General features: G+C 33.4%; 1 protein-coding gene across 6 annotated transcripts; it reads right to left on the reverse strand.

The window, feature by feature from the left end:
* Positions 1–5,177: 5,177 nt before the first annotated feature.
* LOC119611848 (serine protease inhibitor 77Ba-like) lies at positions 5,178–14,846 on the reverse strand. Of its 6 annotated transcripts, none has more exons than XM_037967563.1 (7): positions 14,771–14,846; positions 14,306–14,409; positions 9,478–9,853; positions 9,141–9,417; positions 5,783–5,978; positions 5,532–5,710; positions 5,178–5,462 (listed from the first exon to the last, which is right to left on the reverse strand). In XM_037967563.1, exons 2-7 carry the CDS (start codon positions 14,322–14,324, stop codon positions 5,202–5,204), a joined length of 1,308 nt encoding a protein of 435 aa, XP_037823491.1. In that variant the 5' UTR covers positions 14,325–14,409; positions 14,771–14,846; the 3' UTR covers positions 5,178–5,201. The 6 variants fall into 6 exon arrangements, with proteins under 6 accessions (XP_037823491.1, XP_037823488.1, XP_037823487.1 ...); XM_037967560.1 differs by having other exon boundaries at positions 14,306–14,522; XM_037967559.1 differs by having other exon boundaries at positions 14,306–14,563.
* Between the last annotated feature and the right edge of the window lie 224 nt (positions 14,847–15,070).

Below are 15,070 nucleotides of genomic sequence, written 5' to 3' on the forward strand. Positions count from 1 at the left end.
AGTATATATTGTATGATCGAATTTTCGAGATTTAGTTCCGGATTCTTCTCGCGGCTGTATCGATGGCATATATCTCTGCCGAAAGAACCGTGCAGGTGTCAGTTAGTCGAAGAGACAGTAGAAGATACTGTTTTTCGAAGAAAATTTCCAAACCCGTGCCCCTTTCTGTCTTTGAGCCATCAGTATAGATCAGCCGCGGATCCATGGGCGAAAAGAGGGAATTTTTCCGCCCAAAATAGGTCTTCTGATCGCGGTGTACATCCAGTGCACAATGAATGGTTTAAGACCCATCTCTTCCCAAAGGCCTTCTTCATTCGACTCTCAGCATTACGTTTGAGTTTGCAGTCTAAAATTACGCCAAGATGTTTGGCCTCGCTTGAGGTAGTCAGAATAGTACCATCCAAATGCGGAGGTCTGAATTCTAGACTTTGTTCCTTCTGGTGAAAAGAACCAGTTAGGTTATGGCCGGGTCCATGATAGTAGAACGCTAGGGGCTGATTTTATGAGTTCACTTATTGTGGAAAGATATTTCCCTTGAATAAGAAGCACAATGTCGTCAGCTCATGCGACTGATGGCCCTGATATTGAGCATGTTTTCTGTCCAATCCGCTGATCAACACCTTGATCACCCATCGATAATTGCGGATATCTTCACGTTATTAAAAGCACCCTCTATATCCAAGAAAGATGCTAACTGCTCGTTGGAAGTTTCCAGTTTCTCCTGATGAACGCGTCCCTCGGTACTTACTGCTTCACTTAAACAGAAGGAGAGCAGATTGCACACTATCTTGGGATCTTGTATTCCTCGCGAACTAAAAAATGTATCCAGACAGGAAGACCGATATACATAAGTCGGTAACTTAGCGTCATTATTTACCAATGTATACTGGATACATTGGAATACTATACATAAACATTGGACCTGCCCGATCGCATTCCAAACATCGAATATGTCAAGAACTTTGAAACACTGATACTTACAAGATAGAATGTCAATATATACCCGTAGGAATCAGATGCTACGAGGATGACTCTAAACAAGGGGACACAACAGGTTTGGTTTTATATATTGAAGACCCAGAAACTGAAACATAACTCAGTCTACCTAATTATAACACAAGCTGCTAGGAAGAAGTCTGACTAATGACGGAATGTGTAAATTGGTTTAAAATAAACGGGGCGCGACAGAGGTTAACATATTTACCGACACCCAGTAGACAATTAGGACAATATCAGCTGATAAGTTTAAATTTGAGACTGTATTCGATAATATGAAAGCTATAACCTTATTATCTCACAGAGCTTTGCATTATATGAGTATCAGGCCATTCCGGAGTAGTTGGCAACGAAAGAGCGAATTTACTCGCATTAAAGAGAGGTAGCTCGAGAGCTGAAATAAAAATATGGGTGGGAGAATACCTTAAGGCCTTTGGGAATAATAAAACAGTATGTACCACAAGGTCTTATGGGGTGAGCTTGACGAGACCAGTATGAGAAGTATGAGTGGATACACAATATTACGGGAAACCGACATTCTGAACATCGGCCGATAATATCAACATTGATCATTAATCCAAATATCTTGGAAGTGATACTATGATGTTATAATTCAGGAATACTGATCGGAAAATCCTTAGGAATTACATCCAGGGAACTGGAACGGACGATAATGCCTTCATTGATCAAATATCTTGCGAGTGATAATCTTCGGGATTTAGCATCACTCACAAACACTGTTCAGAACATTTTCTGGAATTATGTCCAGGAGTTCATGAAAAGGAGCGCACAATACCCCCGATAGTGGCTTAGATGTATTGCTGTGGATTTGATGAAGTATACATCGTCCTAGCAACCTAACCTAATTTACTAAACAAGTCTCATGTAACATAATTGGCTTGATGAGAAACTCATATAGCCACTTTAACATCACCTGGACATTTTATAGAAATTTATCGATAAATTTTCTTTATTTAGAAAATTTTCCATAAATACTCTCTTTTAAGATACTGTCAGACTTAAACTGAACCAGATTAAGTCACGTACTTTCCCATCAACATAAACACAACATTATAAATCATTCAACAACAACATAAAATTATGCTTTTAGTACCAACTACAAAGTCAAATAAAAATCTTCTATAGTCTTTCATCAAAGTAAAATTGAAAAAATTCTTTAGAAAAAAAACTCTATTTTATAATCACTTGTCACTCATATGTATATTCCTTCTTCTTCTTCATTCAGCTATAAACCTGTCGTCCACTTAGTTATGATTATAGTTTACTATATACTGATACATAGATATATATTCGCTTTTATTACAAACTTAAATCCACTCAACCACCATAAAAACTTGACGGGTTTTTATATAAACTCTTACAGAGCAAAATACCATTGAGGCATTAAAGCTGCTGACAATAAATAAGTAACTAAAATACACAAAAACGAAATGAATGCAGTTTAAAAAAAAAAAAAAATGGAACACAAGAGAAAACGAGAAAGCGCTAAAAGAATCCACTCCCATAGGTATAAAACATTTTTGTTAAATGTTCGAAGAGTGCACGTAATCCATAAAATAAATTCATTTTAGACCATTTTTATGTCATCGCACAGATGTTGTATGAACTGCAAACTGCACATTGGATAAATATTATTCGCAAACAGCAGAGAGTTACAATCCAACAACAAACATTTAAACACACATCCTAAACTTTTGTTGTTGTTCTTGTCGAACAGCAGTCAGTTGCCAGTAGATACAAGTACATTTTAGTAATAATACTAGTAGTTATGCGTTTGTTCTTTTTTATACCCTACACCACTTTAGTGGGAAGGGTATATTGGGTTTGTGCTGATGTTTGTAACGCACAATAATACTGGTCCTATGTCCACATTAAAGTATACCAATCGGCTTAGAATCATTTTCTGAGTCGATTTAGCTACGTCCGCCAGTCTGTCCGTCTGTCTGTCTGTCCGTCTGTCTGTCTGTCTGTCCGTCTGTCTGTCTGTCTGTCCATGTAAACTACATCAAACTACAGATCACAATTTTGAATATAGTTCAATGAAATTTGGTTCATGATCTTCTATTATATCAGGGACGAAGCCTATTGTACATACAACTAAACCCCCGAATAAGGCTTTTAAACCTTGTAATCAAACTACAGGTTGCAGGTCGTTGAAGATAATTCAGTGAAATTTGGCACATGATCTTCTATAGTACTAGAGACGAAGCCTATTGAAATTGGTTAATTGGTTATCGGTCCATTATTTTACCTAGCCCCCATAGAACTGAACCCCGAATAGGGCTTTTAAGTTCGTAGTCAAGTATCTCGATAAAAAGCTGCAAAACAAAGATCTATACTAGCCTAGATGACCTTCATGAACATTATAATTATAGGGCTTCATTTGACTCTAGCCCCTATACAAAGCCCCCTTCAAAATTTGACTTAAATGTCCACAGTTTTATTCAAAAATAAATGGCTTAAGTTTATCTGAGGCAATGTACAATACAACTTAAATGCTTTATTATGAACACTAAATCACATATTATTTTTATAACTGGATAATATGGTCGGCCTCGACCGACTGTAATTTCTTACTTTTTTTTTTTTTTTTGTTCTGCGGCAGTTACTGCTCTTTGCAGCACTTCATGTATTTGTACTTGTAATGTCTAGTTTTATGTTTTTTTCGTTATCAATGTCCTGTGGCTGCCAGTGGTAGTAGTGGCTGTTGCAGATTACAATTGAAAATCTGAGATTTGTTACAATACAAATCCCTTTAAAGATTTACGAGAGGATCAATAAATAGTATTTGGATTGTTAAAAGTAAAACTATGATTTTTAAATAAATGTTTTATACAAATATCGAAAAGTGTAGTTATTTTATAGCAAAAAGGTATTTATTTAGAAGATAAATAGAAACTAAAGTTTGTTGCAGAATATTAAGTTAAAACAAGTGAGAGTGTTATATTCGGCTATGCCGAATCTCATAAACCCACCATCTAATCGAATGCCGTAAAAGGAATGCTCCCCTATAAACACCAGGGTGATACTTGGAATATGGCTTAAGTCAATTATGGACCGAGCTCTTTTCATACTTTAGAGCCAGTAATGAGCGTTAAAGTCATTTTCAGAAGAGGACCTCATATGGGAGGTGGGGTAGGGTTCATTTATGGGCCGATCCTAAAAAAAATTGGTAGAGAGGTTTCGGTTCATAAGAAACTTGTACCGAATTTTATCGCTATACTCGAATTTTTAGGCCAGTAATGAGTGTTAAAGTCATTTTCTGACCTTATATGTGGGGTGGGACCAATTATGGACCGATCCTCAAAAGATTTTAGACAATTTCTTATAAAAAGAAAGTTTATAAAAATGTTCTATAAAAAGAAAATTTATAGAAAATTTCTTATAAAAAGAAAATTTATAGAAAATTTCTTATAAAAAGAAAATTTATAGAAAATTTCTTATAAAAAGAAAATTTATAGAAAATTTCTTATAAAAAAAAAATTTATAGAAAATTTCTTGTAAAAAGAAAATTTATGGAAAATTTTCTTTAAAAGACAAGAAATTTTATGGAAAATTTTCTATAAAAGAAAATTTGCGGAAAATTTTCTATAAAAAAATTTGCGGAAATTTTTGTATAAAAGAAAATTTATGGAAAATTTTCTATAAAAAGAAAATTTAATGAAAATATTCTATAAAAAGAAAATTTATGGAAAATGTTCTATAAACAATTTTCTATAAAAAGTAAATTTATGGAAAATTTTCTATAAAAAATCAATTTATGGAAAATTTATTGAACATTTTCTGCAAAAGAAAAAAGAAAATTTATCGAATATTTTATGAACATTTTCTATAAAAAGAAAATTTATGGAAAATTTTCTTTAAAAAGGAAATTTATGGAAAATTTTCTCTAAAAAGAATATTGATGGAAAATTTTCTATAAAAAGAAAATTTATTGAAAATTTTCCGTAAAAAGAAAATTTATTGAAAATTTTCTGTAAAAAGAAAATTTATGGAAAATTTTTTTATAAAAACCAAATTTTATGGAAAAATTTCTATAAAGGATAATTTCTCGAAAATGTATACAAACTTTTGAATAAAAAACATTATGCTCATATGGTCAAGCACCTGGTTTGACGCTTTTTAAAACATTAAAAATCATTACTTTAATCGACTATATATTTAAGTATTTAATTGCAATCACTTTAAACATTAGATTTAACTTCGCCGGCGAATAATAAAACATTAGCTGTCTTCTCCACAATCAAATAGGCAAATGGACGATCAACATAGAAGCGAGTAGGTGAGGCCTTATTAACCAAAACGGCGGTAGTAACAGCACCAGCTTCGGTGCCCTCCTCATTGACAATAATGCGCGTGGCATGGAAAATGCTCGAAACATAATTATCTCTGGCTATTTTGTCCAAATTTGCTCTAGACGAATCAAATAGATCTTGTATACCCATCTGTAAAAATAAGAAAGAACAAAAATGTCAATCAATTGTTGTAACTCAATGGTTTATTTATAAACTTACATTTCTTAAAATAGGACTCAATGTGAAATGTGATTCTGTTGTAAATTTAGGTATAAATACTTCTACCTCAGGTTTGTCATCATCATTGTCATAGTATTGTGCGGCAACGTTAAGTTGTCGGTGAATTTCCTTCACACCGACATTTGCTAAATTATTGACAATCTTGTTCAGTTTGACACCTGCAAAGGGGAGTTGAATATTAGTATGTATGTGTTAATACTTTTCCATTATTTTTGCAAAAAGTAATTTACCTCTTTTTGGTAGTATAATTAACATAGACAAACGATTTTCTTTGCCATAAGGTAGTTCAAGTACATGAGCATCCAACTCTTTAACATTGACATAGGTAAAGAGACCCATTTGTGTCATCATTTGTACATCGCCCAAAAGTTTGCCATCTTCATCGTAAAAAGGTAAAGGACGTGTATTTTTCGCTTCAAAGGGATACTGAAATAAAAATAGACAATGGTTTATTGTTGAGTTCTGTGATAGTAATAATAAAAGTAAAATAAAGTCTTCATACAATATTTTAAAAGTTTAAGAATCAAAATTTGTTTAAAATAACTCTTTTGGAGTATGTAAAATCATTTAGAGGCTAAAAGATATCATATCTTATTATCTGACACTCTCTATTCTCTGTCGAAGAGTAGAGTAATGTTTCATTGTCGGTGATGCGAGAGTGATCAGAATCATATTTAAGACGTGTGCCTCTCTCCTACTCTCTCTATTCTCTGTGGAAAAAAGGTATTATGCTAGTGATCCGAATAATAGACATTTTTTTGACAATGGAAAGACTTTTTGGGCTTCTATGCATAATCTGAAGGTGTTCTGAAAATATTTTTTTGGAGTATGTAAAATCATTTACTCTCTATATTCTCTGTCGAAGAGTAGAGTAATGTTTCATTGTCGGTGATGGGAATGTGATCACTGTTCAGAATCTTATTTAAGACGTGTTCCTCTCTTCAACTCTCTCTGTTGAAGAGTGGAGTAATGTTTAATTTTCGGTAATGGGAATGTGATCAGAATCTTATTTAAGATGTGTTCCTCTCTCCTATAAAAGGTATTATGCTAGTGATCCTAATAATAGACATAGACAATGTAAAGACTTTCTATGGGGAATCTAAAGGATATAGGTGTTCTGAAAATATGAGTAGTAGTAATGCTCTACTGTCTCTCATGTAAGAATAACTTCCAAGAAGTTTTAACTCCCTCACAAAAGACTAACATTGAAGTTAATTGAAGTCCTTCAGGAGGCGTTATGTGTAGACTAGGGATTTCATATGGGAAATAGGGTAAACAATTGCTTGATAGTTTTGTTGCATTTAAATTAATTTCTTCTATTATGAACTAATTATTGACAGTCAACTGATTTCTGCAACGGAGTTTTTATGAAGATTAGGGACCGATCCTCAAAAAATTTTATTAAAAACTTATTTATGTCTAATTTTATAGCTATAATGAAGAGTTTTATACCAGTTAAAGTTACTTTCTGAAGGGGACCTTAAATGAAAGATAAGGTCAATTATAAACAAATCCCTCTTAAAAGCGAGATTTTGGTTTATTTCCTAAGGGAATCCTTATGTGTCAATCATGAACCGATTCACATAAAAGTTATGACCAAATTCTTCCAATATAGTGTTTTAAACGGATTGACAAAATCATCTCATCAACCAACCATATCACCATCTTTTCCTCCGGGACATAATATCTGATAATCTTTCCCATCTTGGTGTTATTGCAATTCGAGGGAAATGTTGTGCTACCAATACCCGTAGACTGCCGGAAAACTGATTGTTTCAAATGTATCCTCGGCTTTTCCTTCGAATGACTTGACCTGGGGGTCGAATCTCATAGTTCTTTATAATCTGGTACCATAGAAACCGGTTGCCCACAAGGCAGAGTTTATGACTTTGTCTCTTTGTCTTGTCCCTGGTTATTGAAGAGGTCCCTTCGGGGTGCACGTGGCGGAAACTCGCGAAAAGAGAATGTTCTTAAAAGACGCATGGTGAAGTCTATCATTCGGGATAAGTTCTTTATTGTTAAGGCGACAACAGCTACTCCTCAGAGGTTGTGACTGTGGAACTAAGCGTTCGTAATAAGTTGGGATGAATGAAGAGGTATGCGGGCTTAGAGAGGGTGTATCAAGACAACAGATACTCCTCAGAGATTGTGACTGTGGAACTAAGCGTTCGTAATGAGTTGGGATGAATGAAGAAGTATGCGGGCTTAGAGAGAGTGTGTCACGACAACAGCTACGCCTCAAACAACAGATACTCCTCAGAGGTTGTGACTGTGGAACTAAGCGTTCGTAATGAGTTGGGATGAATGAAGAGGTATGCGGGCTTAGAGAGAGTGTGTCACCACAACAGATACTCCTCAGAGGTTGTGACTGTGGAACTAAGCGTTCGAAATGAGTTGGGATGGATGAAGAGGTATGCGGGCCACACATATCCGTATACTTAGAGAGAGTGTGTCGAGTTTTTTTTTTCAGAATGATGTGTGCTGGGTAGAATGGGGATGGATGGAAGGTATCTTATACAAGTGATACCATTAAATTTTTCATTCTTGTTAGGTTATACACAGGGTTTACTCTGTTCATACCACATTTACCACAGTGTGTTCTCTGTGAGTAAGAACAAGTCTTTGGTTTATTTTCTGAGGCCATTCCACCTGCCTGGTTGTAAACGAAAGTGATGTTTTAGCATCTCGGAAGTTATGCAACGGGGCAGCAATAGTCAGAGATTATATAGCTCGAGTACTTGAGCAATGTTCTTGTACATGAACAGAAAGGAGCGGTGACGAGTCGTCAAAAAACTCAAACAATGGTTTTATAAGTACCACCGTGAAATTTGGCCATCACGTAAAGCACTTCGACTTATACCCCCATCTTTTATGATGGTGATTCCTGAAAAGAACTCATTGCTCCGTGATCTTCGACAGATTAAATCAGATTTTCCATTGGGAGTTAGAGTCAAAACTGTAAAGTTATGAGCGGAAATCTCTTTTCGTTTATTTCTGTTGTATGGGAGTTGGAATAAATCGCAGCATGTAGTTTGATTACTAGGTTTATATGGAAGTATATCATTAAATATACTCAGGCAGTGATTCGGAGACGATTGGGGAACCATTCAAAATCTCTGCTCTCTGTTATTATAAATCGTCATTGGTCTAAAGCTTGAGTGCTGAAAAATCTCATTGTCTATGGTTATTAACTTTGAGCTCATGGGTTTGTTAGTTCTAACAAAGTCAGAACTTGAACTAACGGCTTAGCTTAAGGCCACCAAACGCTAAAGAGAAGCTTTTCGAAAATCGGTATTAAAATATATTTAAATCGCTTAAATATCACCATCTTAATAAAGAAGCGAATCATGCAAATTATAGTGGTAATTTGACATCAGTAAATTAATAGTCCAAGTTGTCCCTCAAATACAGTATTCTAACTAAGTTCCTACAAATATTAAGAGTTAATAACCATGTCTGGTTTTTGTGTGATAAGTCCAAACGAGTATTATGTAAATATATTCTGATTCCATTTAAATTATCCAAAATTTGAATTAAATTTTAAATATCACAATTTTACTCTTGTAAATCTAATCATTAAAAACTCACCTTCCATTTACCCTTAAAGTACAACGAGGAGACCATTAAAATATTAGCATCTTGGAAATCTTGTGGTGTCACCGTATATGGTATCAGACCCCGAGTAGCCTCTCTAATATCACGATTAATCTTAGTGAAAGTATTATTAACATCATCAAAATTGACGGGTATTAAAGCAGAGGCATAATCACGTTCAATAATATCCTCATAATCACGACTAACAGGTTTATTGATATTGGTGAATAAAGCATTAAAGGAGGCCACTTCAATGGTGGTGGTATTAACACTAAAAGGACAAATGAAAAAATTAATTAAATTTTTAACTCTTATAATAAGTTTTACTTACGTCAAATAACGTGATATTATATGATAAGCTGCCCTCACTGCATTCTGATCATTACCAGTATGTAATGTATTGCGCAATTCTGTTAACGTGTTGCCCCCCGCTCCCTCGGTAAGTAGTAGTAGTAATGACCATACTGCAAATGGTGATACCATATAACTGCGGTTGGGCACTGAGATATGGGCATCCGATATTTGTTTTAGAAATTCAAGAGAAAATTTCTCAGCACCCTGTGATATTTGCACTGAGTCCTGAAGTCCTAGTCTGTTGGTGTTCATTTTAACTGCATTACCCGCTGAGGACTGTGTGGCAAATATAGGAGGTCCTTGTGCCTTTATGTGGGTAAGCAGTTGTAGAAGTAAACATATTGAGGTTAAAACTGCAATTAGAAAGAAAGAACACTGTTCTTAATATACTTAACTCCATATTCATATATATGATTTATAAACCGTTTATAAAATACATGTTTGTTTATGAATATTTTTTCCTATTTTGAAACTAAGAAAAATATTCTGGGATTTACATATCTCCAACATAATCAATTAATTTCAATAGAAAATGTAATAAATCATATATTTATAATAGTAAACACGAGTTGGCGGGTAATCCCAAAACATTTTCTTAAATAAAATGTCTGAATTCATCAGAATTGTAAAGTAAAAATATTCAAAACAATGAAATTGTTTAATAAGTAATCATATCCGTTTAATATTTATAGATTTTAAAGAAAGTTCAATGATAAGTTGAGGGTTAAGTCTATACATGTGTGTGTCCGTATAAAGGAGTAAATATTTACATTTAATTTGTTTGAAAATAAATTACGAGATTGTTTAAATAATATACTTGATAAGAAACCTAGTAAAAGTGATTCAGTTCTAGTATATTGGGTGAAACAAAATATTAATGGTGCTAACAATTAAAACACATTAAATTATTATTAAATAAATATTCAAATATGAAAAAATTTTAAAATCATCGTAGGCATTACCAAGTACCTCCCCCCACTATAGGATGTATGGTATTAGATAGTGCCTCTGAAATTGGCGATAAGAAATTTAGGTCAAATTCTTAAAAATCTTTACTAAGTAATTGAAGGTTTAAATTAAATATATATTTTTTTTTTAAATTTCATTAAAAGTTCAATGTCTAAAAAAACTATGATTTGGTTGGGTTTTAAGAATTTATTTTACCGAAGGCTAATGACTGAAGATAATGTTAAGTTGATACAAGGGGATTAACACACTATTGTTTTAAAAACGGGCACTGCGGGTTTAACCGTAGTCTGTTCTAATCCAAATAAAAATAATAAAATATCATCAAAATTTCTGATTACTTATCATGATTCTGAACTTGAAAAATAACAACACGAAGACACCATTATTTATATATCTATATATAAGGACCTCGATCGATAAATCCTTTTTCTCTACCTCTCAACATTCATATTCTGCTCTTCATACTCCTGTCGGATACATTGAGGGAGGGGCGTATGGAAATTGTACATTGGTCGTTTCTCTTGCCAAAGAGGGAGCTTTTAATAACGTTGAATCTGCTTATATCTATTTGAAATAGATATTGAACGTTCCATTGTGGGTTTTGTTGAGAGTCTACTCTCTACTATAGGAATACTTGCTCTAAAAGAGCGATAAGAGGTACTCCACAAGATGGCGTACTATCACCGCACTTATGGAATATGACGATCAATGGTCTTTTGGTAAAACTAGAATCTCTTGGCTTCAAATCAGTTGCCTATGTCGATGATGTAGCGGTATCAGGTGATCATCTTGAAAGGTTAGAACAAGCACTAAAGACCATAAGCTCATGGAGCATTGAATGTGGTCTTAGGAGGTCTTTATGCCTTTATGTTGGTAAGCTGTTGTAGGAGTAAGCATATTTATATTTCTATATATAAGGACCTCGATCGGTAAATCTTTCCTCTTTAGGAGGACTTTTAATAACGTTAAATCTGCTTATATATGTCAATCTCTATAACTAGACTCTCTTGACTTCAAAACAGTTGCCTATGTCGATGATGTAGCGGTATCAGGTGATCATCTTGAAACCTTATCTCAAAGGTTAGAACAAGCACTAAAGATCATTAGCTCATGGAGCGTTGAATGTGGTCTTAGTGTAAATCGGAGCAAAACGGAACATGTGCTAATCTCCAAAATACAAGATCCCTTTATTTCCTCCTGCTAGACTTAAGGGCGAGGTATTAAAGCTCTAGATAAGAAACTAACTTGCAGCACAAATGTGCTGTCTAGGGCATCTAACTCGAAAAATGTTCACTGCTGCTATTAAACCAATAATGTTGTATGGGGAAGTTGTCTGGTGGCAAGTTCTTAAAGTTTCTAACGTAAATCATTGTTGCAAATTATAGGTTAAAATATCTCGAAGAAGGAAGAAGATACAATAGAGATTACATTTTTATTTTAAAGTTTACAGATCGAACTTTTAGACAATATAACTTTTTTCAAAATTTTTTTGGCCTGTGTAATTTTTTGAGAATATTCCCATTGGCTTTATCGTTCATCCATGTAAATCAAATACATACAACTTGACAATCTTATCAAGTAGAGTATTGTATCCCTGAATTTCTCAATGAAATTTTATACTCAAGCCTCTTTAAATAACTCAACAAATTAATGCCTGCGGGTTACTACTCAAAGAAACTAAATAGGAATCCACATAACTATTCAAAGACTTCTGGATAAGTAATGGGATCTACCGCCTTGAATGATTTGCTCTACATTTAATAATAATTAAGCTCAATTTAACTCTATGACTTCTTGATATGGTACATGTTAGTTTAGGTTACGTGGGTTGCTCGGAAATTAGCTCGGAGGCCTTGTGACCCATTGCGGTTCTCTTAGAACTACCATTCTCTTATGTTGAGAGTTGAGAGGGAGAATGATATGGTACATAGATCAGTTCATAACTAGTTCGTTACTAGGCTAGGTGTATTCTTTATCAATCTATAAAATGATTTTATTTCGATTACTATCCCAGCGGCCTGGGATCTAGTTTTGTATTTTCCCCTTACATACATATGATTAAAACATAAGACCTACAATCTTGATATTCACCAAGCCAACTTGTATATCGGACATTTAATTTGGTAACAATGGCATCAAATCTGGTAACAGGACATGTATCGTAGAGGGTTTTTCTTATAAAACTTGTTTATGTTGAATAGAGATTCTCTTTTCGCGCTGACACTTCAATAGACTGAAAGCCCGAAAGACTGACAGATCGTCTTGGGGCTGAGACTGTAGATCATTATGTATCCTATAGGGATACATATCATTAGTTCTGGTATTTAACAACACCTTGGTGGCAAGGAAACACTGACTGATTATCCGGTCTATTTCTATTGGAAAAGTATTTCTTAGCCTTTTAGGTGAATATCTATATCATCTTCATTTATGATAGAGAGTACAGAGAGTCAAGCGTCTCTAGGGACTTATGAAGGTAGATTAGTAACCAAATCGAACCATATTAAGGCTTATATGTAGCATTGTCAGAAAATGTTTTCGTCTGATAAGGGGGAAGGTTAAGGAATGATCGGATCCGAAAAAATACACCTAGGCCGCCAACTGCACTGTTGCGCCCTTTCTTTTCGTTTTGGTTATCCCATAGGATTTTGTTAGGTTGGTTTTTAATGGAAATCTCCAGTCTTCATGTATAGAGCCAACCATTTAGCAAGATATTTCATATCTGAATGTAAGGTTTTAGATAATACCTGCCCACTCTAGGCAATATCGCGACAAGGATATATACATAGATTCTGTGATATTAATCTATTGAAGTTTCTTGATTCTTGACGTTATTTCACTACCACAAGCGATATGTTACCGAGGTGTTATAGGGTCTTCAACAGTCAGATAAACCCACTTTAGGTAATACCGTGGCAAGGATATACATACATATATATAATCTGAGATTTCAACCATTGGAGTTTCTTAAAAGATTCTTGGCGTTATTTCAATACCAGAAGCGATATATTATAGCGTCTTAAACAATCAGACGGGCACATACATTTGGCTAGCCAAAAGCGTTTGAAGATCAAGAATTGGCGGCTTTATTCTATAAATCAATTATTAAAAGCTAATAAAGCTGATGTTTTAAAATGTTGTCAGCATAAAGATTCAGCCAAATTGGGTACCATGCGCAATAAAGCCATAAAGCTTTGAATGTATTAAGACAAACCAACATGTAACATATCGTATATAAAGCCCTCCCAAAGCCAAATATCTATTGGTCTATGGTATTGCTCTTAATATGATGAGCTGCTAAAATCTGGCGAAATAGTTCTAGTTAAAAATGATATTTCGAAAGCCCGCATTATTATTATATCACTTGAAGTGTTGTTTTATTGGACCGATTATAATAATTCATATCAAAATATAACGGTAAACACTTTTAAGAAAACATCTCTACTAATTATTTCTCAATGACATTTAACGGTATAAAGCGAACCACAGACAGGTTGTTAAAAGATACACAGATTAATTTAAAAAAAATATTTTTTTTTCCAAAATTTCAATGTTATATAGACTTAAGAAAAAACGCCGAACAACAACCACAATTTAATTTATATCGTCGCAAAAACGTATGGAATTAACACTAAATGATGCAAAAAATCTGATCAATAATCACACAAATTGTTTTTATTTGTACATGTTTTTATTGTTTTTGTTTATAAACTTGTATTATATGCATATAACTTTTTTTCGGGAATTTTTTTATGATGATGACTAAGTTGTTTATTTTTTTTTTATGGGGGAAAAAATCAGCAAATAACCTTAATTAATTTGTAACTAGTTCTCACCTTTGTTATAAATTAACATTGTAAAATTGTTGTTATTTTATTGCAGTGTTTTTTTTTTACTTTTTTTTGTTTATAACTCAATTAATTGATTTGCTTTTGATGGTCTGTATGACGTTATTTATAAAACGAACACAAACCAATAAATGCGATTTTTATTAAAATTTAACTATTTTTATATGGATTTATTCAACTTTTATAGATCAAAACTTAATTTATACTAAATTCCCGGTATTTTAGTGAGTGGAAAATATAAGAAATCTTAAAATAAATTAAATATGAATTTTTAATAATTAAAGAAAAATAAAAATTTGATTTAATTAAAAACAAAATCTCGTTCTGTATGCTAATGAAGTTGATGATAAGACAAGATTGTAGCAACTAGTATGCGTTTTATATTATTTTTTATTTATTTGTTTTGTTGTTGTTGTTTCTTCTTCTATACGTGTTGATTTTAATTTTACACACGCCGATTAGTTCACACACGCTGTTGGGTACTGTTCAAACAACCACAACCGCACGATCTTAGAGACGAGTTAACACTAAATGCTTGATTTTTATCAAGATACTCTCTAAGCTTAGGTTTTGATGTTCACAAGCTTTAAGCTTTAGTACTGTGAACTTGATATTGTTGTTGGAGTGTTACCCATTTGTTTGTAAAAAATGGGGGATTTTTTTTTAACAAAACAAGAGAATTTTTCTTTAAAAAGTTTTTTTTTTTAATTAAACAAAGTTTTGTACAACAAAATCTTAACATAAGAATTATTT

The sequence above is a fragment of the Lucilia sericata genome, unplaced genomic scaffold (genome assembly GCF_015586225.1).
Source record: "Lucilia sericata isolate MDLA Ls3-8-SP2 unplaced genomic scaffold, ASM1558622v1 Contig001547F_arrow, whole genome shotgun sequence".
NCBI lineage: Eukaryota > Metazoa > Arthropoda > Insecta > Diptera > Calliphoridae > Lucilia > Lucilia sericata.